Source organism: Zophobas morio, unplaced genomic scaffold (genome assembly GCF_036711695.1).
Source record: "Zophobas morio isolate AGI-343-1 ecotype UQ-CSIRO unplaced genomic scaffold, CSIRO_AGI_Zmor_V1 ptg000041l, whole genome shotgun sequence".
NCBI lineage: Eukaryota > Metazoa > Arthropoda > Insecta > Coleoptera > Tenebrionidae > Zophobas > Zophobas morio.
The window spans coordinates 3271152-3297279 of NW_026972146.1; the positions used below are offsets into that span (position 1 = coordinate 3271152).

At 29.2% G+C, this 26128-nt stretch overlaps 1 protein-coding gene across 3 annotated transcripts in view; it reads left to right on the forward strand.

Annotated features, from left to right (window-relative positions):
* The window catches only part of LOC135140997 (potassium voltage-gated channel protein eag), a 56669-nt gene extending 41509 nt beyond the window's left edge, over positions 1-15160 (forward strand). For all 3 annotated transcript variants that reach the window (XM_064071765.1, XM_064071766.1, XM_064071767.1), the window contains 2 exons: positions 5775-6703; positions 13777-15160. In XM_064071765.1, the coding sequence (XP_063927835.1) occupies positions 5775-6703; positions 13777-14181 (1334 nt within the window). In that variant the 3' untranslated portion in view covers positions 14182-15160. The remainder of the gene's footprint in view (positions 1-5774; positions 6704-13776) is intronic.
* The last annotated feature ends 10968 nt before the right edge of the window (positions 15161-26128 follow it).

The window sequence follows — 26128 nt, forward strand, 5'->3', positions numbered from 1 at the left end:
GAAATAAAAAAATCTAAAATTGAAAAAACGAAAAATTATAAAATCGAAACCTCGGAAGACCGAAAATTTGAAAAAGTAAGACAAATAATAAATTGAAACGAAAAATTGAAGAAATGAAAAACAGAAAAAAAATGGAAAACTCGTAAAACTACTAATTAAAAAATTGCAAAATCTTAAAATTAAAAATCCAGAAATTGTAAAGTCGAAGAACTGAACACTGAAAAATCGATAAATAGTAAAAATAAAGAAAATAAAATACCGAAACGAAAAAATGAAAAATAAAAAAGTTGAAAACTCTAGAAATTTTAAATCGAAAAATTGCAAAATTTAATAATAATTGAGGAAACGAAAAAAACAAAAAAATTAAAAATCTCAAATCGAAAATTGAGGAAACGAAAAAGTGAAAAATCGAGAAATTAAAAAATCTAAAATTGAAAAACCGAAAAATTACCAAACTCCAAAAATTGAAAATTTTCACACTGAAAAAAAGAAAAATCATAAAATTGAAACATCGGAAGACAGAAAATTTGACAAAGGAAAATAATAAATTGAAACGAAAATTTAATGAAATGAAAAACAGAAAAAAAATTGAAAACTCGTGAAACTACTAATTAAAAAATTGCAAAATCTTAAAATTAAAAAATCCAATAGTAAAGTTGAAAAACTGAACACTGAAAAATCGATAAATGGTAAAAATGAAGAAAATAAAAAACCGAAACGAAAAATTGAAAAATTAAAAATTGACAACCTCTGCAACTGTTAATCAAAGATTGTACAATCTCAGAATTAAAAAAAACAATAAAAAATAAAAAATTTAAAAACATCCAAACGAAAATTGAAGAAACGAAAAATTGTGAACCGAAAAATTGAAAATTAAAACAGTGGAAACCCGAAAAATTGAAAAAATAAAGAAAATAAAAAACCGAAACGAAAAATTGAAGAGATGAAAAACGAACAAAACAAAAAATTGGAAACTCGTGAATCTGCTGATTAAAAAATTGCAAATCTTAAAATTAAAAAATTCGCAAGTTGTAAAATCGAAATACTGAACACTGAAAACCCGATATAAATGGTAAAAATAAAGAAAATAAAAAACTGAAACGAACCATATAAGAAATGAAAAATTGAATAATAAAAAATTGAAAACTCGAGAAAATTTAAATAAAAAATTGCAAAATTTAAAAATTGAAAAAACAAAAAAACGAAAAAACGAAAAATTGAAAAGTCTTTAATCGAAAATTGAGGAAACGAAAAATTGAAAAATCTAGAAATTAAAAAATCTAAAATTGAAAAAACGAAAAATTAACAAACTCCAAAAATTGAAAATTTTCACATTGAAGAAAGGAAAAGTTATAAAATCTAAACGTTGGAAGACCGAAATTTTGAAAAAGTAAGAAAAATAATAATTTGAAACGAAAAATTGAGACTCGAAAAATTGAAAATCCCAAAAATTGAAAAATTTCACATTGACAATACGAAAAATTATAAAATCAAAACAGTGGAAACCGAAAAATTAAAAAAATGAAGAAAATAAAAAACCGAAACGAAAAACTGAAGAGTTGAGAAACGAAAAAAACAAAAAATTGGAAACTCAGAAACCTGCTAATTAAAAAATTGCAAAATCTTGAAATTAAAAAATTCGAAAGTTGTAAAATCGAAATACTGAACACCACAAAATCCATAAGTGGTAAAAATAAATAAAATATAAACCGAAACGAACCAAGGGAAAATTGTATAATAAAAAATGAAAACTGGAGAAAATTGGAATAAAATATTGCAAAATTGAAGAAACGAAAAAACGAAAAATTGAAAAATCGAGAAATTAAAAAATCTAAAATCGAAAAAACGAAAAATGAACAAACTCCAAAAATTGATAATTTTCACATTGAAAAAACGAACAATCATAAAATCGAAACATCGGAAGACCGAAAATTTGACAAAGTAAGGAAAATAATAAATTGAAACGAAAATTTAAAGAAATGAAAAACAGAAAAAAAATTGAAAACTCGTGAAACTACTAATTAAAAAATTGCAAAATCTTAAAATTAAAAAATCCAATAGTTGTAAAGTTGAAAAACTGAACACTGAAAAATCGATAAATGGTAAATGAAGAAAATAAAAAACCGAAACGAAAAATTATTAAACTCCAACAATTGAAAATTTTCACACTGGAAAAACGAAAAATCATAAAATCGAAACATCACAAGACCGAAAATTTGACAAAGTAAGGAAAATAATAAATTGAAACGAAAATTTAAAGAAATGAAAAACAGAAAAAAAATTGAAAACTAGTGAAACTACTAATTAAAAAATTGCAAAATCTTAAAATTAAAAAATCCAAAAGTTGTAAAGTTGAAAAACTAAACACTAAAAAATCGATAAATGGTAAAAATGAAGAAAATAAAAAACCGAAACGAAAAATTGAAAAATAAAAAGTTGAAAACTCGAGAAATTTTAAATCGAAAAATTGCAAAATTTAATAATTGAGGAAATGAAAAACTGAAAAATCGACAAATTAAAAAATCTAGAATTGAAAAAACGAAAAATTATTAAACTCCAACAATTGAAAATTTTCACACTGAAAAAACGAAAAATCATTAAATCGAAACATCAGAAGACCGAAAATTTGACAAAGTAAGGAAAATAATAAATTGAACCGAAAATTTAAAGAAATGAAAAACAGAAAAAAAAAAACTGAAAACTCGTAAAACTACTAATTAAAAAATTGCAAAATCTTAAAATTAAAAAATCCAATAGTTGTAAAGTTGAAAAACTGAACACTGAAAAATCGATAAATGGTAAAAATGAAGAAAATAAAAAACCGAAAAGAAAAATTGAAAAATAAAAAGATGAAAACTCGAGTAGTTTTAAATCGAAAAATTGCGAAATTTAATAATTGAGGAAACGAAAAAACGAAAAATTTAAAAATCTCAAATCGAAAATTGAGCAAAACGAAAAATTGAAAAATCGAGAAATTGAAAAATCTAAAATTGAAAAAACGAAAAATTAACAAACTCCAAAAATTGAAAATTTTCACACTGAAAAAACGAAAAATTATAAAATCGAAACATCGGAAGACCGGAAATTTGAAAAAGTAAGGAAAATAATTGAAACGAAAATTTAAAGAAATGAAAAACAGAAAAAAAAATGAAAACTTGTGAAACTACTAATTAAAAAGTGGTAAAAATAAAGAAAATAAAAAACCGAAACGAAAAATTGAAAAATTAAAAATTGATAACTTTTGCAACTGTTAATAAAAATTGTAAAATCTCAAAATTAAAAAAAGAAACAAAAAAAAAATTAAAAATTTAAAAACCTCCAAACGAAAATTGAAGAAACGAAAAATTGAGAACCGAAAAATTGAAAATCCCAAAAATTGAAAAATTTCACATTGACAAAATGAAAAATTATAAAATCAAAACAGTGGAAAACCGAAAAATTAAAAAAATAAAAAACCGAAATGAAAAATTGAAGAGATGAAAAACGAAAAAAACAAAAAATTGGAAACTAGTGAATCTGCTGACTAAAAAATTGCACAATCTTACAATTAAAAAATCCGAAAGTTGTAAAATCGAAATACTGAACACTACAAAATCGATAAGTGGAAAAATAAAGAAAATAAAAAACCGAAACAAACCATTTAAGAAATGAAAAATTGAATAATAAAAAATTGAAAACTCGACAAACTTTAAATAAAAATTGCATAACTTAAAAATTGAAGAAACGAAAAAACGAAAAATTTAAAAATCTCAAATCGAAAATTGAGGAAACGAAAAATTGAAAAATTGAGAAATTAAAAAATCGAAAATTGAAAAAACGAAAAATTGAGAACCGAAAAATTGAAAATTTCCACATTGAAGAAACGAAAAAGTAAGGAAAAAAATAAATAGAAACGAAAAATTGAAGAAACGAAAAATTGAGAACCGAAAAATTGAAAATTCCAAAAAATGAAAAATTTCACATTGAGAAAACGAAAAATTATAAAATCAAAACAGTGGAAACCGAAAAATTTTAAAAACAAAGAAAATAAATAACCGAAACGAACCATTTAAGAAATGAAAAATTGAACAATAAAAAATTGAAAACTCGAGAAAATTTAAATAAAAAATTACAAAATTTAAAAATTGAAGAAACGAAAAAACGAAAAATTTAAAAATCTCTAATCGAAAATTGAGGAAACGAAAAATTGAAAAATCGAGAAATTAATAAATCTAAAATTGAAAAAACGAAAAATTAACTAACTCCAAAAATTGAAACACACTGAAAAAACTAAAAATTATAAAATCAAAAAATTGGAAGACCGAAAATTTGAAAAAGTAAGGACAATAATAAATTGAAACCAAAAAATTGAGAACCGAAAAATTGAAAATTCCAAAAACTGAAAAATTTCACATTGAGAAAACGAAAAATTATAAAATCAAAACAGTGGAAATCGAAAAATTTTAAAAATAAAGAAAATAAAAACCGAAATGAAAAATTGAAAAGATGAAAAATGAAAGAAAAACAAAAAATTGGAAACTCGTCAATCTGTTGATTAAAAAATTGCAAAATCTTAAAATTAAAAAATCCGAAAGTTGCAAAATCGAAATACTGAACACTACAAAATCGATAAGTGGTAAAAATAAAGAAAATAAAAAACCGAAACAAAAAAATCGAAAAATTGAAAAATAAAAAATGAAAACTCGAGAAGATTGAAATAAAAATTGAAGAAACGAAAAAACGAAAAATTGAGAAATCCCAAATCGAAAACTGAGGAAACGAAAAATTGAAAAATCGAGAAATTAAAAAATCTAAAATTGAAAAAACGAAAAATTAACAAACTCAAAAAATTGAAAATATTCACATTCACACAAACAGAAAAAAAAATCAAAACTTATAAAACTACTAATTAAAAAATTGCAAAATCTTGAAATTAAAAAATCCAGAAGCTGTAAAGTCTAAGAACTGAACACTGAAAAATCGATAAATGGCAAAAATAAAGAAAATAAAAAACCGAAACGTAAAATTGAAAAATGAAAAGTTGAAAACTCCAGAAATTTTAAATCGCAAAATTGCAAAATTTAATAATTGAGGAAACGAAAAAAACAAAAAAAATAAAAATCTCAAATCGAAAATTGAGGGAAGGAAAAATTAAAAATTGAGAAAATAAAGAATACAAACAGTATTAAATCTTCTCGAGGGTCCCAACTGTCTTTTTTTAAGAATGTGAAACCTTCACGGGGGCCCCAAATGTATATTTTTTTATGTAAAACCTGCTCGAAGGTCCCAAATATCTTTATTTTATTGTAAAACCTTCTCGGGGGTCCCAGCTGATTTTTTTAAAAATATAAAACTTTCTCGGGGGCGCTAAATGCCTTTTTTTATGAATGTGAAGCCTTCTCGGGGGTCCCAAATGTTTTTTTTTATGTGAAACCTTCTCGAGGTTCCCTATTGTCTTTTTTAAAAATGTAAAATTTTCTCGGGGGCGCCAAATGTCTTTTTAAGAATGTGAAACCTTCTCGGGGGTCCCAAATGACTTTTTTTAATGTGAAACCTTCTCGGAGGTCCCAACTGTCTTTTTTAAAAATGTAAAACCTTCTCGGGGGCACCAAATGTCTTTTTAAGAATGTGAAACCTTCTCGGAATCCCAAATGGCTTTTTTAATGTCAAACCTTCTCGGGGTCCCAAATGTGAGTTTTAAAAGTGTAAAACCTTCTCGAGGGTCCCAAATATTTTTTTTTACCTTGATACCTAAATAACAATAATTTATTCATTTATTTATTTATTTATTCCAGGCAAGGGCGACGTCTTCGGCGACTCCTTCTGGAAGGACAACGCCGTGGGCCAATCCGCCGCCAACGTGCGCGCCCTCACCTACTGCGACCTGCACACCATCAAGCGCGACAAGCTCCTCGAAGTCCTCGACTTCTACCAAGCCTTCGCCAACAGCTTCGCCCGCAACCTCATCCTCACCTACAACCTGCGCCACCGCCTCATCTTCCGCAAGGTCGCCGACGTGAAGCGCGAGAAGGAGCTCGCCGAGCGGCGCAAGAACGAGCCCCAGCTCGACCAGAACCAGGACCACCTCGTGCGCAAGATCTTCTCGAAGTTCCGGCGCGACCGCACGCAGCCGCCGGCGCCCACGTCACAGCAGTCCTCCGACGTGGAGAAGGGCGAGGAGAACGGCGACAAGCCCATGGCGCGGGTGCTGTCCACCACCAAGCTGTCGTCGGTGGCGGAGAAGGACGACAGCGGCGGGGGCGGCGTCAAGACGACGGTGGCGCGGCCGAGCGCGGGCCGGGCCAGCAAGTGGGGGCGGCTGCTGGGCTCGGCGAGCCTGGACTCGGGCTCGGAGAGCTCCACGCAGGCGCAGCAGAGCTTCACGAGGAGTCTGAGCGCCAAGGACTCGGCGAAGGAGCGGCCGAGCTCGTCGTCGTCGGGGAGTTCGGGGAGCCAGCCGACGCCGGGATCGGGGAACAAGGTGTTCCCGAAGCTGCAGAAGGTGTCGACGAACGCGGCGCCGGGGATCACGAGGCAGGACACGATCGAGGAGATGGTGGAGGTGGAGCCGCCGCACTCGAGGAATCTGAGTCTGAGGAAGATGCAGAGTTATGATTGCGGGTTGAGGGACCCGTCGACGGCGTCGATGTACCAGACGCCCATCCCGGACCCGATCGCGCCGCCGGAGTACAAGGAGCTTATGACTAATCTTATGGATTTTAAAGTAATGGCAACGAAGATAGTTTTTCCAAATTCTGTAACGTTTGAAAAAATTTTATTAATGTTCAATTTTTGATATATAGTGCAGTCAATCCGGCACAATTTTTTCAAGTTATCCTCGTAAAAGTGGTCTCCCGTTTCCGTCTGTCTGTCTGACTGTCTGTCTAGATGGTAAAACGCTAACCAAATTTGACTAAGCATCCCCACCACCGATAAGATGACGTCATCTCAAAAATTACATCAGAAAATATCATTTCAATTTTATAAAATAAGATACTCCTCTACATGTGGTTTATGAATCCGTGTACAGTTTTTATTCTAGACATTAAGATTTTTGAAGCAAAAATCAAAATTGTATAACATTTTGTAATTTTACTTCGAAATTGAAAAACCGAATGGTAAATCGCTTATCCCCTTCCAAAAAGTTGATGACGTCATATTAAAATTTTGCTAAATAAATCTTCTTTGAAATATGCAAAATATTGTGATTATAATAAATTATTGTGTGATCAATGCACTCAACGCACTCAATTAATTATACAAAGTGACTCAAAAAAATTAATAAATAAGCCAATTTTTGATGTGATGACGTCATCACAAAATTTTTTAGTGGAAAAACTTTTCTCAAATTTTTCGAAAAAATCACAATGTTTCGCTCTTTATTTTTTTCATTTTTCTATTTTTCCATTTTACAATGTTTCGGTTTCATCATTTTTGAGTTTTTCGAAGTTTTCATTTTATATTTTTTCGTTTTTCAATTCTGAATTTTCAATTTTACAATTTTGCAGCTTTTCCATTTTTTTATTCGAAAAGTTGAAAAATAGAAAAACTGAAAACGAAAAGTTGCAAAATCGAAAAATTGGAACATTGAAAAACCGAAAATCGAGAACCTTAAAAATAAAAAAAAAATTAATGAATCGAAAAACTTCAAAGAAGAAAAAACGATCGGAATCGAAAAATTGGAATACTTACCTACCCAAAATTTGTAAAATGGAAAAATTATAGAACCGTCAAAATTTAAAATCGAAAAATTGAAAAATCGAATTAATGAAAAAGAGTTAACATTTGAAATGAAATCTAGAAAAATTGCAAATGAAAGTTTATGAAACGAAAAATTGAAAAACCGAAAAATTGAAAAAATAAAGATTAAAAATAATAAAAAGTCAAAACGAAAAATTGAAAATCCAGAAATTGAAGAGATGGAAAAGTGAAAAATCGAAAAATTGAAAAAATTCAAATTAAAAAAAAATTACAAAATAGGAACATTAAAAAATCTAAATGATTAAGTGATAAAAATCGGTTAACTTTAAAACGAAAAATTCAAAAATAATTAAACGGAAAAGTCAAAAACTTGAAAAATTAAAAATGAAATTTTGAAAAATTAAAAAAAATAAAAATTACAAAATAGAAAACTGAAAAATCAAAAACTCGAAAAATTGAAAACAGAACTTTTGAAAAATCAAAAATCAAAATATTGGAAAATCGAAACAATGAAATTCGGATAATTAAAAAATCAAAAATTAAATGATCTAAAAAATCGCAGAACTACGAGATTAAAAATAATAATAACCAAAATAATGGAAACATCCAAAAATTGTAGAAATGTGAAATCAAAAGTCAGAAAAATTCTAAAATTCTAAAATAATTAAATTGAAAAATCAAAAACTTGAAAAATTAAAACTGAAATTTTGAAGAATTAAAAATAAAAAAGTTGAAAAATTGTAAAATTATAAAATTGAAAAACTGATTATTTAAAAACCAAAAGAAGTCGACAAAGGGTAAAAATATGAAACTAAAAAATCAAAGCCTTGAAAAGTTGAAAATCGGAATTTTAAAAAAATTAAAAATCAGGAAATTGGAAAATATAAACAATGAAATCGGGATAATTGAAAAATCAAAAATGGAATAATTTAAAAACGAGAAATTTAAAAAATGAAGAAATATAAAAAAAACCGGACAACTAAGAAGTAAAAAATGTACAAATTACAAAATTGAAAAATTGGATAATTGTGAAATCGAAAAAAACTGTAAAACTGAAAAATTACAAAATTTAAAAAGCGAAAAACTGCAAAATTATGCAAGAGCTTGAAAAATTGAAAATCAGAAATTTGCAAAATAAAAATTGAATAATTACAAGAATGAAAAAATTTTAAAAAGAGAGAATTATAGAATTGAAAATTGATTCATTAAAACCCAACTAATTGACATCCAAAAATTGTGAAAATGTAAAATTAGAACCAGAAATTGTAGGATAATAATTAAATTGAAAAATCAAAAACTTGAAAAATAAAAATTGGAATTTTGAACAATTAAAAAAAAATAAAAATTACGAAATAGAAAATTGAAAAATCGAAAACTCGAAAAATTGAAAAGGGAACTTTTGAAAAATCAAAAATCAAATGATCTCAAAAATCTCAGAATTACGAGATTAAAAATTGATTAACTATAATTGAAATAATGGAGACATCCAAAAATCGTACAAATGTAAAATCTAAAAGTCAGAAAAATTGTAAAATTCTGCAATTTTGAACTATTAAAAATGAAAAAAAAATTGTAAAATTACAAAACTGGAAAATGAAAAATCAAAAAATTGAAAAATCGAAGGATTCCAAAATCGAAAAAATGAAAATTCAAGAAATTGTAAAAATTAGGAAAATAAAAAATCGAAACGAAAATTGCAAAATCGAATAAATGAAAAAGTTTCAAACCTGAAATTGAAAAAATGAAAAATCCAAAAACCGAAATTTTTCACACTGAAATAAAGAAAGATTATAAAATTAGAACAATGAAAAACCGAAAAATTGAAAAATAGAAAAATCGGAAAATTGAATATAAAATACGGTAAATTTAAGGATTTAAAAAAATGGACGAATAATCGAAAAGACAAAAATACTAAAAATCGAAAAATCGAGAAATCTAAAAATCCAAAATTTAACAAATTGAAAATCGGGAAATTGAAAATCGAAAAACAAAAATGACGAAAAATTGGAAACGTCGGAAAACGGAAAAACCTAAAAATCGGAACATTGAAAAATTGAAAACTAAAATCCAAGAACGTAAGTAATATCAAAAGATCGAAAAATAGAAAATTCGAGAAATTGGAAAATTTAAAATTAAAATTCGAAAAATTTAAAAATCAGAAAATTGAAGAATCAAGAACTTGAAAAATGAAACATCGGAACTTGAATAATTTAAAAGCGGAAAATCGAAAAATTGAAAACTGAAACATCAAAAGATCGAAAAATCGAGAAAATAAAAGTCGAAAAATCGAAAAATTGAGTAATCGAAATAGCGCAGAATAAAGTTGAACATGGAAAAAATGATAAATTTGAAATTAAAACAAAAATCTGAAAATCGAAATACCAAAAATTTACAAAAATTTAATAAATAAAATATCGAATTGAAAAATCGAGGAAATCAATTTGGAGAATTGAAAAATTAAAAAATTAAAGAGTGAAAAATTGAAAAATTCAAAAATCAAAATTCAGAAAAACGAAAAAGTGAAATATTTTAAGAATTATAATATTAAATATTTGAAAGGAAAATTGAGGATATAAAAAAATGAAAAACCATGTAACTCAAAAATATAAAATTGAATAAACAAAACATTAAAAAATCTAAAAGTTGAAAAATCGAAAAATTGAAAAATCAGGAAATTCAAGAACCAAAAAAACTGAAAAATCGAGAAATTGAAAAATTGAAAAATCAGAACTTGATTAATCTAAAAGTCAAAAAATCGGAAAATTGAGTAGTCGAAATAGCGCACAATCGAAAAATCGAAAGTTAAAAATGGAAGAATGATAAATTTAAAATAAAAAAGCAATCGAAAAATTCAAAAATTTAAATTTTAAAAATCAAAAGGTTGAAAAATCGAAAAAGTAAATTGTCGAAAAATCCTAACACTGAAGAATCGAAATCTTGAAAAATTTCTAAACTTAAATACCGAAAAATTCTAAACTTAAATACCGAAAAATTCTAAAATCGAAAAAAAGAAAAATCTAAAAATTGAAAAGAAAAAAGAAAAAATCAGAACAGTAAAAAACTGAAAAAAATGAATAACTGAAAAATCGGAAAACCGAAAAACAGTAAAACTTTTAAAATTACAAATGGAAAAATTAAAGAAACCAAAAATTGTAATAATTGAAATTGAAAAAACAAAAAACTAGACAATCGTAACATTGAAAAATTCAAAAATTTTAGAAAAAAAAAAGAAAATGAAAAAAAATTACAAACCTAAAATTTGAAGAAATCGAGTATTGAAAAATCAAAAAATTGAAAAATTAAAATCTAAAAATTGAAAAGTCGAATAAATGAAAACCTAAAATCTAATAATTGAAAAGTCGAAAAAATGAAATACTTTAAAAATTATAATTATTATTACATATTTAAAATGAAACCTAGAAAAATTGCAAATCATAAATTGAGGAAACGAAAAATTCAAAAATCGCGAAAATAAAAAATCTAAAAATTGAAAAATCTATAAATTGAAAAATCGAATAACTGAAAACCGAAAAATTACAAATCAAAAAATTTAAAACTCCACAACTTGAAAAGTTTCCCATTGAAAAAAAGAAAAATTATAAAAAGAGAGCATTGAAAAACCGAAAAAAAAACCGAAACTGTAAATCAAAAAATTAAAGAAGTGAAAATTAAAAAATTCAGAACTGAAAACCCGTGAAATTACAATTCGAAAAATTGCAAAATCTAAAAATTGAAAGATCCAAAATTTGGAAAATTGAAAAATTAAAAAATTTTAAATGAAAACCCGAAAAATTGAAGAAAAAAATCGAAAAACTTTAATTGAAATTGAAAAAACAAAAACTGTGAAAATGGTGAAAATAAAACACCGAAACAAATAATTGCCAATCAAAAATTTGAAGAAATGAAAAAAATTCGAAAATCGTAAAATCCAAAAAGTGAAATATTTAAAAAATTGTCGAAAATTTGAAAATTGAAAACTGCAAAATTCAAAAATTCAAAAAATTTTTGTATTAAAAAAAGAAATATTATAATTATTACATTAAAAAAATGAAATTTTGAAAAAATAAAGAAATTAAAAAACCGAAACAAAAAATTGCACAATCCAAAAATTAAAGCTGCAAAGTTGAAGAAAAAGAAATTGAAGAAATGAAAATTGAAGAACAAAAATAAAATCGGGTACTGAAAAATCGAAAAAAATTAACAAAATTAAAGGTCGAAAAGTCAAAAAATTGAAAATTTAAAATTATAAAATCCAAAAAAATTACAAAAAAAATATGTTAAAAAATCATTACATTAAAAAATCTAAAAGTTTAAAAAATAACGAAACAAAAAATTGAAGATTTGAAAAATTGCAAAATCGAAAAATTGATACATATATCCAAAAGTTGTAAAATTGAAGAAACAAAATGGATTGAAAAAATTAAAATTGAAGACCAAAAAATAATAAAATCGGGTACTGAAAAATCGAAAAATTGTAAAAATGAAGAAAATAAAACACCGAAATAAATTCCAAATCGAAAAATTGAAGAAATGAAAAATTAAAGAATCGAAAAATTGAAAAAGTTAGATATTTTAAAAATTATATATTGAATATTTCAAAGGAATTAAGGATATGAAAAACTGAAAAATCACGAAACTCAAAAATCTAAAGTTAAATAAACAAAAATTAAAAAATCTAAATAAAGGTTGAAAAATCGAAAAATTGAAAACTGAAAATTGCAAAATCCAAAAATTACAAAAAATCACATTAAAAAATGAAACATAAAAACCGAAAAATTAAAAAAATAAAGAAAATATAAAACAAAAACAAAAAATTGAAAATCGAAAAATTAAAGACAAGAAAAATTGAAAATTGAAAAGTTGAAAAATTAAAAATTGAAAATTCGTGAAATTGAGAAGATAAAAAAAAATTAAATTGAAGAAAGACAAAAATTATAAAATCGGGTACTGAAAAATCGAAAAATTGTAAAAATAAAGAAAAAAAACGAAGCGAAAAATTGCAAATGGAAAATTTGAAAAAATTAAAAAATTCTAAAATCGTAAAAACGAAAAAGTGATATACATATTTTAAAAATTATAATAATATTGAATATTTAAAAGGAAAATTGAGGATATGAAAAATTGAAAAACCATGTAACTCAAAAATATAAAATTGAAAACTGAAAATTGCAAAATCCAAAAATTAAAAAAATTAGATTAAAAAAAGAAATATTATAAACTCATTAAGTACATTAAAAAATGAAAAAAAAAAAAAAGAAAGTAAAAAACCGAAAAAAAAATTGAAATTCTAAAAATTGATACATCCAAAAGCGATAAAATTGACGAAACAAAAAAATTAAAAAAATTAAAATCGAAGAACAAAAAAATAATAAAACCGGGTACTTACTGAAAAATCAAAAAATTGTAAAAATAATGAAAATAAAAAACCAAAACGAAAAATTGCAAATCGAAAATTTGAAAAAAATGAAAAATTAAAGAATCGAAAAATTGTAAAACTAAAAATTTTTAAAAATTATATATTAAATATTTAGTGGGAAAATTGGAGATATAAAAATTGAAAAATTTGAAACTCAAACATCTAAAATTAAATAAACGAAAAATTAAAAAAATTAAAGGTCGAAAAATAGAAAAATTGAAAACTGAAAATTGCAAAACCCAAAAATAAAAAAAAGAAAAATTATAAAATCATTACATTAAAAAACCGAAAAATTGAAAAACTAAAAAAAATAAACCGAAATGAAAAATTGCAAATGGAAAATTTGAAAAAATTAAAAATTAAAAATTCGAAAAATGAATAACTGAACAAATCAAAATTAAAGTAAATAAAAAAAAAAGAAAAATTAATAATTGGAAAATGGAAAAACTGAAAAATTTTAACTTAAAAACTCGAAAAATTGAAAATCAAAAAATTGAAGAAACAAAAAAAATTAAAACTAAAAAAAAAATCTGATTTTTTTTATGATATTTCAAAAAGCGGACTTTGTTGGGGTGCACTTCAGGGGCAAGGAAAGTTCTGTCGCAATAGTCTGACCAGTTTTTTAGCTCCGGATTGACTGGACCGATTCACAGTTCAGTACTAAGGTATATTTTCTTTAGGTGGATGTGAAGCTGGAGATCCAGAGGCTCAATCAAAAGATGAACCGCATGGAGGAGTTGCTCTCCGAGCTGGTGAAACGCATAAGTCCGGAGAGCGGTTCCAGCTCGCCCCAGGGCGACTCCGAACCCAAACAAAAGTCTTCCAACACGGGCTCAAGTATGGAGAGACCAACGGAATTGCTGACGAAGCCCAGTACGTCGGAAGGTACGGGTTTAGGGCCTATAATTTTAAGGAAAAGACGGTCGAAAACTCGGATGAAAGGGACAGCGCCGCAGATACCTACACCGAGCAGTGGGAAAATCACCTCACCGGAAAGTTCAGCTACTAGCCCTACAGAAACTAGCAAAATGCTGGATGAGCCAGTGCTCACGCCGTCCTCTCGAAAACCTAAGGACTTTCTCTAGAGAATTTTTAGATTTTCTTAGAAAGTCATAGACGCCTGCCACTAAGGATAGATTGTTTCGTTTCGTTCACTCAGTTTCTCTGATTTTCGAAAAGTTTCCATTCGATCATATTCTGCATCACCATCGTGTACATATAGTACCTAACAATAAAATAGCTTTAGACTATAACGGCCATTACTTTTGCATCTATCTATAGAATTACAAATTTTGGCCACACATGCCTTGTGCTCTACAAGTAAGAGCTTTTACAGTAGTTTGTAAAGTTCACGCTATAGCAGCGCTCTATCTATAAACACCAAAATATTGCAAAAACTAACTGTGGAATATTTTCACTTGGGTTTAAAGCGACGGAATTGTACAGTTTTTCGGTGCGAGGCGAAGTCGAGGCGGACGCCGAGACCGAGACCGCATCTCCCTGTCTTTACAACGAAGTCTATTTTCACTTTACTCATTTAGCAATACCGTTTTCTCCTCGACGATACAAATTATATTTAAGTTTAGTCAAATGAAAGATTCTACATCACAGATTTATATATATGACACTACGTTGAATACTCAGAGTTATATTATGTTAAAAATATCCACCTCAAAAAATTGTATAAATCTACTAAATCTGTAAGGAACATTAGTCTTATTTTATATATATAACGAGATATATAAAATTGTCCTGTCCCTTCAAGGTTGATCACCTCATTCAAATAAAGTGTATATGTGTATATAAAAGATATATACCTATATACCAAGACATTGTGGGTCGGTTACTTTAAAGTCACGCCCTCAACAGCTAAATATATCTCTAGATCATAATGACCTGTGACTTTCAAAGTAACAGATTCAGTTGAGATACAAAGCACTGATTTTGCTCATTCTATGCTCTCATTTTAAGTTGTTGAGTTGCTTTCGAGCGTATTTCAACAAGAACATTACTATAACAAATTTGTATTCTAATGTTGGAGCAATAAATATTTAAAAACATGAATCTGGTGTTTTATTTATTAACTACCCCTCGTATTCCAACCATCTAACACATGTAATTCTAGCTTGCTCTGTTTAATCTTCCAAGAGAAAGTATGGAACTTTCGATCTATAGAAATGATTTTTTCAAAATCGCTTATGTCAAACGTCAAATGTCAAATCGAAAATTTGAACAATCGAAAAGTCAAAAATTTTTAAAATCGATAAATTGAAAAATCGGAATCAGAAAAATCAAAAGATCGAGCAATTCAAAAGTCAAAATATCGGAAAATTGAAAAATCCAGAAAAGTCGAAAAATTTACAAATCGAAAAAACGAAAAGCGAAAAGTCGAAAAACCGAAAATCCAAAATCGAAAAAATTTTAAAATTGGAAAATTGATTAATCAAAAAACTAGGAGTCGAGAAATTGAAAAATGCCGAAATTAAAATGTAAAAAAATTGGGAAATCGATATCCTGAAAAATTAAAACATGGAAAAATTGGAAAATTTTTGTAAAACCGAAAAGTCCAAAAACGGAGAAATCGAAACATTGAAAAATGAAAAACTAAAACATCGAGGAAGAAACATCAAAAATTGAGAAATCGAAATTTTGAAAAGTCGAAAAATGAATAATTGAGTAATTTAAATAGCCCAAAATCCAAACATCGAAAAATTAAAAATTGAAAAATTGGAAAATCTAAAATTTAAAAATTGAAAAATCGAAATGCAGAAAAAGCGAGAAATTGAAAATTCCAAAATTTAAAGAATAAAAAAAAACGCAAAATTGAAACAACGGAAATTCGAAAAATTGTAAAATCGAAAAATCGAAAAACCGAAATTCGAAAAATCGAAAAACTAAAAGAAGTCCACAAATCGAAAAATCGCGCAAATCGGAATAGCCCAAAATTGAAAATCGAGAAATTAAAATTTGAAAAATTGAGAAATTTATAATTAAAAAAAAAACAAAAAAAAACAAAAATCAAAAATTCGAAAAATTGAAATACCGAGCAAATCAAATATCGAATAGTTCAAAATTCCAGAAAAATTTAAAAATTTTAAAACTCGGAAAACCGAGAATCGATTAAAAAAAAAGAAGTGAAAAATCGGAAATGTAAATTTAAAAAAAGAAACATTGATCAATAAAGTGAAAATCAAAAATTTTTAAAATCAAACATCAAAATATCGAAAGACTGAAAAATCCAGAAAAGTCAAAAAATTTTAAAATCGAAAAATCGAGGTCAAAAAATCGAAAAATTTCAGTTTTAAAAATTTTAAAATTCGAAACACTGGAAAATTAAAATATCGAAGAACTGAAACATTGAAAAATCGATAAATCAAAACAGCAAAAAATCGAAAAATTGAAAAATCTAAAACTCACAAATCGGAAAAACGAAAAGCGAAAGATCGAAAAAACCGAAAATCCAAAACTTAAAAATTCGAAAATATTTAAAAATTGGAAAAACTAAGAACTCGAGAAATTGATATATTGAAATCGATAAACTGTAAAATCTCGATAAATCAAGAATAGAGAGATTGAAAAATAGAAAAACTGAACAATTTAAAAATCAAAAATTTGAAAAATCGAAAAATCAAGAATTTTTAAAATCAAATTAAAAGACCAAGAAGTCGAAAAATCGAAAGATCAAGAAACCACAAAACCGAAAAATGTAAAATTCAAAAATTCGAAATTTTTGAAAACTATAAATATGAAAGAACTGTAAAATCGAGAAATCAAAAAATCTAAAATATAAAAAAAAAACGAAATGCCGAAAAAGCGAGAAATTGAAAAATCAAAAAAACGAAAAATTGAAGAATCGGAACATTGAAAAATTGGAAAATCGAAAAGAAACATTAAAAGATCGAGAAATCGAGAAACTAAAGTCCAGAAGTCCAAAAACCGAAAAATTGAGTAATCGAAATAGCCCAAAACAGAAAAACCGAGAAGTTAAAAATTGAAAAATCGAAAGATTTCATTTAAAAAAAAAATCAAAAATCCATAAATCGAAAATTTCAACAATCAAAAAATCAAAAGATCGAAATCTCGATACATCAAAAAAAGATTGATAAATCGAAAAACTGAAAAATGAAAGATTGATAAATCGAAAAACTGAAAAATTTTAAAATCAAAATTTTTAAAAATCGAAAAATTTAAAAAATCAAAAGTCGAAAATTGGGCAAATTGAATTGGCCCAAAATTGAAAATCGACAAATTAAAAAATGAAAAATTGAGCAATTTAACATAAAAAATACAAAAAGACTTTAAAAATTCAAAAATCTGCAAAATAGTAATATCAAATAACTAAAAAATCGAAAAATCAATAAATCAAAACATCAAAAATGGAAAAATTGAAAAATCTAAAATTTTAAACTCTGAAAATTGAAAAAATCAAAAGTCGAAAAGGCGAAAAACCGAAAAATCCAAAACTTGAAAATCTAAGAAACTGAAAAAACACTGAAATGTAAAAAAATTGGGAACCCGATGAATTGAAAAATCAAAACATCGAAAAATTGGAAAATCCAAAAATGAAGCCGAAAATTCGAAAAACCGAGAAATCGAAACATTGAAGAATTGAAAAACTGAAACATCAAAAAATTAAAACCTGAAAAATTGAAAAAGTTACAATTAAAAAATCGAAAAATGGAAAAATTGAACAATCGAAAATTTAAAAAATCAAACATGAAGAAACCAAACATTGAAAGATGAAGAAATCGAGAAATAAAAGTGGAGAAGTCCAAAAATCGAAAAACTGAGTAATCGAAATAGTCCAAAATTGAAAAATCGAGAAGTTACAAATCAAAAATTCGAAAAATTGGAAAATCGAGCAAACCAAGTATCGAAAAATTGAAAACTCCTGAAGAGCCGAAACATTTTAAAAATCGAAATACCGAAGTGTCGAGAAATCGATACCAAAACTCGAAAAATTCAAAAATCGAAAAATGTAAATTAAAAAATCAATCAAGTGAAACATCAAAAATTTAAAAATTCGAAAAACTGAAAAATAGAAATATCAGAGAACTGAAAATCGAATAATCGATAAATCAAAACATCAAAAATCGAAAAACTGAAAAATCTAAAATTTAAAAATCGGAAAATTGAAAAAACCAAAAGTAGAAAAACCGAAAAGTCCAAAACTTAAAAAAAAAACGAAAAAAATATAAAAAAACACTGAAATGTAAAAAAATTTATATCCAAAACTTAAAAAATCGAAAAAAAAACAAAAAACACTGACATATAAAAAAATTGTGAAATCATTTAACTGAAAAATCGAAACATTGAAAAATTGAAAAACTGAATCATCGAGAAATGAAACATCGAAAAATCGAGAAATCGAAAAACTAAAATATGTAAAAATTGAAACATTCAAAAATCTAAAATTTAAAAACTGAAAAATCGAAATGCGAAAAATCCAAAATTTAAAAAGTCGAAAAAACGAAAAGTAAAAAATCGAAAAACCGAGAATTGAAAAATTAAAAAACTGGAACATCAAGAAACGACACATTAAAAGATCGAGAAGTCGAGAAATTAAGTCCAGAAGACCAAAAATCGGAAAACTAAATAATCGAAATGATCCAAACTCGAAAAATGGAGAAGTTAAAAATTGAAAAATTTAAATTTTAAATTAAAAATCAAAAATCCATAAACTGAAATTTTGAACAACTGAAAAATTGAAAAATTCAACAATAAAAAAATCGAAAGATCGAAATCTCGATAAATCAAGAATAGAAAGATTGAAAAATCGAAAAACTGAAAAATTTTAAAAGTCAAATTGAAAGACCAACAAGTCGAAAAATCGAAAGTTCAAGAAATCACAAAACCTAGAAATGTGAAATTCAAAAATTCGAAAACTTGAAAACTAAAAATATCGGAGAACTGTAAAATCGAGAATTCCAAAAATCTGAAATTTAAAAAATTGAAAAATCGAAATGCCGAAAAAGTGAAAAATAGAAAGTTTGAACAATCAAAAAACTGAAAAATTTAAAAATCAAAAATTTGAAAAATCGAAAAATCAAAAACTTTAAAATTAAATTGAAAGACCAAGGAGTAAAATCTAAAGATCAAGAAATCGCAAAACCGAAAAACGTAAAACTCAGAAGTTCGAAAAATTGAAAACTAAAAATATGGAAGTACCGAAAAATCGAGCAATCAAAAAATCTGAAATTAAAAAAAAATCGAAATGCCGAAAAAGCCAAAAATTGAAAAATTCAAAATTTGAAATATCAAAAAAACGAAAAATTTAAAAATCGGAACATCGAAAAATTGGAAAGTCGAAAAGAATCATTAAAAGATCGAAAAATCGAGAAACTAAAGTCCAGAACTCCAAAAACCGAAAAATTATGTAATCAAAATAGCCCAAAATCGAAAAACTGAGAAGTTAAAAATTGAAGAAGCGAAAAATTTCAATTTCAAAAAAAATCAAAAATCCAGAAGTCGAAATTTCGAAAAATTGAAAAATCGGAATCTCGATACATCAAAAAATTGAAGGAGAGATAAATCGAAAAACTGAAAAATTTAAAAATCAAAAATTTTAAAAATCGAAAAATTGAAAAACCGAGAAGTCGAAAAATCGAAAGATTGAGGAAGCACGAAATTGAAAAATTTTAAAAATCAAAAAATTGAAAAATGTAAGAAAAAGTGAAGATTCAAAAAATTGAAAAATCGTGAAATCGAACGAAAAACCGAAAAATTGAAAACCTAAAATTTAAAAATTAAAAAAACGAGATATCGAAAAATCAAAAAGTCGAAAAATCCAAAAATTGAATCGAAATATGTATCGAAAAATGTCAAAATAGAAACATCGAAAAATTCAAAAATCGAAGAACAATTTAAGAATCTGGGATATCGAAAAACTGAAGAATTGAAGAACCGAAAAATCGAGAAATCGAGACGCCGAGAAATCGAAAAGTCGGAATACAAAAAAAATGATTAATCGGGAAATTGAAAAATCGTAGAATCGAAACATTAAAAAATCAATAAACTGAGAAATAAAAATGTTTCGAAAAATGTTTGGAAAAATTAGGAAAATCGAAAAATAGATATTTCGAAGAACTGAAAAATCGAAAAAATGAGAACTCGAGATATCGAAAAATCTAAAATTTAAAAAGTTGAAAAACTGAAATGTCGAAAAACTGAAAAATCGAGAAATCAAAAATTTAAAAATTCGAAAAATCGAAAAGTCAAAAAATTGAAAAACTGAATCCAAATATTGAAATACCGAAAAACTGTAAAATCGAAGAATAATTTAAGAATCTGGGACAGAAAAGCAGAAAAACTGAAGAATTGAGGAACCGAAAAACCGAACAATAGAGAAATCTAGAAGTTAAAAATCCAAAAAAATTATTATTCGAGAAATTGAAAAATCAAAACAACGAAAAATAAAAAAATCAGTAAACAGAGAAATCAAAATTTTTCGAAAAACATTTCGAAAATTCGAAAAATTGAAAATCAGATATGTATATCGAAGAACTGAAAAAGTTGAAAAATTGAAATGTTAAAAAATCGCGAAATCGAAAAATCCAAAATTTAAATTGAAGATTCGAAACCTTTGAAAATCGAAAAAATAAAAAACCGGAAAGTCGAAAAATCGAAGTCGAAAAATTGAAAATTTAAAAAATCAAAAAATTAAGAAACCAGAAACCTGTAAAAATCTAAAAGTCGACAATTTTGAAACGTCAAAAAATCCAGGTGGTCATGAATGGATAAGTTTTGAATAACGATTTACCATGTTTCCAATAACTTTAAAACGTGTACAAGATTTCGAAGCATTCGATTTTGAAATTTCGAAGTCAGTTTTTTTTTTTCAAAAATAGACGAAAACGGGAGACCCATTTTTTCGTATTGTAAGGCTCAGACGTCGAAAAAACATGAAAATAGTCATTCTACTACAATAATTCTGGGGAAGTAAAAATTGATTTAAATATGTAACAGAAACCTTAAAATCTTTCAAAATGAAAATATATAGAACAGAGAATTATATTCCTGTTGCAAAAGTTGTCGAGAGATGGCAACACCAACGCTCTACTATAAGCCTGAAGTAGCAGTTTCACGCTTCCGCTAGTTGCGCTACTCAGCACCCGGTGGCGCCACATCTCCCATTTTCCTCCATTCTACTTTAATTAAATCACCGTGTAAATAAAAAATAATAATTATGTCGAGAGATACAATTACCGCAACTCAAACGTAATAATTTTATCTCCAACACAACTTGGCCGAAATTAAACGGAATCGTTCCGGCGTTTATTTTTTCAAACATTTACACGAGTGAAATTATTCACACCGCGATAATGACTTTTTAAATAAGAGAGCGATTACGCCTATCGGTGAAGATGTTTTGGCGATTTTTCACGACAATTTCCGGCCAGCGGTGAGCCTCATAAACAACGTTATCGAATAAAACCCCAGACCACGAAACTAGTTCATAAACTGATAAATGCAAAACATTGTCGGATTAAATTAATTAAGTTGAGCAGCCTTGAAGGCCCGACTTGGTAGCGCGCGAGAAGCGTAAGTTTGTTTTCTAAACTTAAACCGAGAGCTTATTTTAATTGTTTCATGTCGGATAATACAGCTATCAAGATAATTGATATAATTTTATTGGATTGGTGTATATCGGTGTCTAAAACAGCGTGTAGAGTTGGGTAGGGAGTATTACACCACAATTTATCGATCTCGAACAACTGGTGCTGTAATGTGATCCGAGGTTTTGACATGATGATCCCTTTAACAATAATTTACAGTACAACCGTTATCAAATGGGTGTACTACGAAGGCTGATAACTAAGCGAGGGGTGAGGGAGGTTAGACGCGGAAGGGGTGGATTACGAGCGGGATACAATTTTTTTTAATGTTGCTTCCACAAAGGTGGAAATAGAACCGGGATGAGGAGAGTCCCTGTCTTAATCCATTATGCTTTCTGTGGTTTTTTGTTCTATTTTTATACGTTACTCCAGTGTAGATAATTGTACACACGTTTTTATTCTGACTTGACTCACTTTTCCGGAAAGTGTTATTAATTCTTCTAAATCAAACACGACTGGGTTATTTATGACCACGTTTCGAGGAGTTTCTTTTATCTACTTGTGCGTAAAGCTTGGACTCGTATTATTGTACAATTTAAAACGGTTACACCAAAAATTGAATGCTAAATTTTCGAAAAAATAGAATAAAACTAAAATAAAAGTGGAAGCCTTTTTAAAGACATAACTTTAATTAAAACGAATTTTAATTGATTTTATGTTATTTTAAATATTCGTTTTGTATTTTTTTTTAATATTTAAGACAGAAGAAGGAATAAAAATAATCTTAAATTCCGTTTTCACGATCGAAAAAATGATCTTTTTTTTTGGAAAAATGGTGACAAAACTTCAAGGGTGTTATGAAATTTAAAATCTTCCATACTTATTTAGTTACCCTTGAGTTCGAATCTGAAAGTCGAAATTTTGAAGAGAGTTCAGATTTTAGAGTTTGTAAAAAAAAGGGAACGAATGATGAAGGGGACGAAGGATGAAGTGGACAAAGGACGAAAGGACGACGGACGTGGAGGACGAAAGTTGAAGGACTAAAGGTTTTTTGACAAAACTTTTATCGAAACGAATTTTAATTAATCTTTGTTAATTTTAAGTACTCGTTTCGTTTTTTTTTCTGTGTATTTAAATTCAAATTTTCGAGGTCCAATGATCCTATTTTTCGAGAAACTTGAATGCAAAAGGAAAATAAAATTTCACAATTCAAAAAATTTGGAAAACTTGAAATAGCCAGAAATTTTCATATTTAAAATGCTTACAAAATCAAATCTAAGGAAGCTAGTTTTAAAATTCACAAAATCAAATTTAAAACTTTAAGGACTTTACGAAATTTAAAACTTGAATTCGATTCTAAAAGTGGAAATTTTGAACGGGGTTCAGGTTTTGAAGCTCATAAAGCGTAAAAGGAGAAAAAGAACGAAGGCCACGAAGGACGAAGGACACGAGAGACGACAGACACAACGGACGAAGAACACGAAACACGACGGACACGAAGGACGAAAGATATGAAGGACGAAGGATACGAAGGATGAAGGACATGAAGGACACGAAGGAAGAAGGACACGAAGGATGAACGATGCGAATGACGAAGGACACGAAGGGTAAAGGTCACAAAGGACAATGGACACGATGAACGAAGGACTCAAAGGACGGAGGACACGGAGGAAGGACATGAAAGACGACGGACACGAAGGACGAAAGACACCAAGGACGAAGGATGAAGAACACTAAGGACGAAGGACTTTAAAGACAAAGAACTCGAAGGACGAAGGACTAGAAAGTCGAAGGACTCGAAGACGGAGGACATGAGGGACGAAGAATGAAGCGGACACGAACGACTAAGGACGAAGCCGATGAAGGAAGAAGGGGGCGAAGGACGAAGAGTACGAAGAACGGGTGGGTCGAAGGACGAAGAGGGCGGAGGACGAAGAGGACGAAGGACGAAGAAGATGAAAGACGAAGAGGATGAAGGACGAAGAGGACGAAGTATACGAAGGACGAAAAACACGAAGGACGAAAGACTCGAAGGACGAAGGACACGAAGGACATTAAGAACGAAGGACGAAGGACACTAAGAACGAAGAGGACCAAAGACGAAGAGGACGAAGGACGAGAGAACGAAGGACGAGAGGACGAAGGACGAGAGAACGAAGGACGAGAGGACGAAGGACGAGAGGACGAATGACGAAGAGGACGAAGGACGAAGAGAACGAAGGACGAAAAGGACGTAAAATGAAGAGAAGGAAGAACAAAGAGAACGAAGGACGAATGTGTCGAAGGACGAAGGACAAAGAGGACGAAGGATGAAGGGGTCGAAGAACGAAGAGGACAAAGGACGAAAAGGACGAAGGATGTAAAGGACGGAGAACTAAAAAGACGAAAGACGAAGGACGAAAGGGCGAAGGACGAAGAAAACGAAGGAAAAAGGGAACGAAGGACGAAAAGGACGAAGGACGAAGGACGAAAAGGACGAAAAGGACGAAGAACGAAAAGGACGAAGGACGAAGGACGAAAAGGACGAAGGACGAAGGAGGAGAAGGACGAAGAACGAAAAGGACGAGAAAGACGAAAAGGACGAGAAGGACGAAAAGGACGAAGGATGTAAAGGACGGAGAACTAAAAAGACGAAAGACGAAGGACGAAAGGGCGAAGGACGAAGAAAACGAAGGAAAAAGGGAACGAAGGACGAAAAGGACGAAGGACGAAGGACGAAAAGGACGAAGGACGAAGAACGAAAAGGACGAAGGACGAAGGACGAAAAGGACGAAGGACGAAGGAGGAGAAGGACGAAGAACGAAAAGGACGAGAAAGACGAAAAGGACGAGAAGGACGAAAAGGACGACGGAAGAAAAGAACGAAAAACGAAAAGAATGAAGGACGAAAAGGACGAAGGACGAAAAGGACGAAAAGGACCAAGGACGAAAAGGACGAAGGACGAAAAGAACAAAGGATGAAAATGACCAAGGACGAAGGACTAAGGAAGAAAAGGAAGAAGGACGAAGAAGGAGAAGGACGAAGGACGAAAAGGACGAAAAGGACGAGAAGAACGAAGCAAGGAAAGAACGAAAACCGAAAAGGATGAAGGACGAAAAAGACGAAGGACGAAAAGAACGAAGGATGAAAATGACGAAGGACGAAGGACGAAGGATGAAAATGACGAAGAACGAAGGACTAAGGAAGAAAAGGAAGAAGGACGAAGAAGGAGAAGGACGAAGGACGAAAAGGACGAGAAGGACGAAAGACGAAAAAGACGAGAAGGACGAAGCAAGGAAAGAACGAAAAACGAAAAGGATGAAGGACGAAAAGGACGACATACGAAAAGAACGAAGGATGAAATGACGAAGGACGAAGAAAACGAAGGACGAAAAGGACGAAGGTCAAAGGAAAAAAAGGACGAAGGACGAATTAAGAAAAAACGAAAAACGAAAAGGATGAAGGACGAAAAGGACGAAGGACAAAGGGCGAAAAGGACAAAGGACGATGAAAAAGAAGAACGAAAAGGACGAAGGACGAAAAGCACAAAGGATGGAAATGACGAAGAATAAAGAAAACTAAAAACGAAAAGGACGAAGGACGAAGGAAGAAAAGGACGAAGGACGAAGGAGGAGAAGGACGAACTACGAAAAAGACGAGTAGGACGAAAAGGACGAAGGAAGAAAAGAACGAAAAAAGAAAAGGAATAAGGACGAAGGACAAAAGACGAAAAGGACGGAGGACAAAAATGACGAAGGACGAAGAAATCGAAGAACAAAAAGGACGAAGGACGAAAAAGACGACGGAAGAAAAGGACGATGGATGAAAAAGATGAAGGACGAAAAGGACGAAGGACGAAAAGGACGAAGGACAAAAAGGACGAGGGACGAAGAAAACGAAAGAAAAAGAGGACGAAAGACGAAAAGGACGAGGGGCGAAGAAAACGAAGGAAAAAGAGGACGAAGGACGAAGAGAATTAAGGACGAAGTGGACGAAGGACACAAATGACGAAAAACACGAAGGACAAAGGACTCGAAGGACGAAGGACACGAAGGACACGAATGACGAAGGACACGAAGGTCGAGAACACGAAGGACGAATTTCACGAAGGACGAAGGGGACCAAAAATGAAAAGGACCAAGGAGGAGAGGACGAAAGACGAAGAGGACGAAGGACGCAGGGGTCGGAGGACGAAGTACAAAGAGAACGAAGGGCGAAGGGGTTGAAGGACGAAGGACAAAGGGTCGAAGAATGGAGGACACGAATGATCAAGAAAGAAGAGGACGAAGAACGAAAAAGACGAAGAACGAAAAAGACGAAGGACGAAAAGGACGAAGGACGAAGAAAGCGAAGGAAAAAGGGAACGAAAGACGAAAAGGACGAAGGACAAAGGACGAAAAGGACGAAGGATAAAAAGGAGGAAGGACGAAAAGAACGAAGAACGAAAAGGACGAAGGAGGAGAAGGATGAAGGAGGAGAAGGACGAATGACGAAAAGG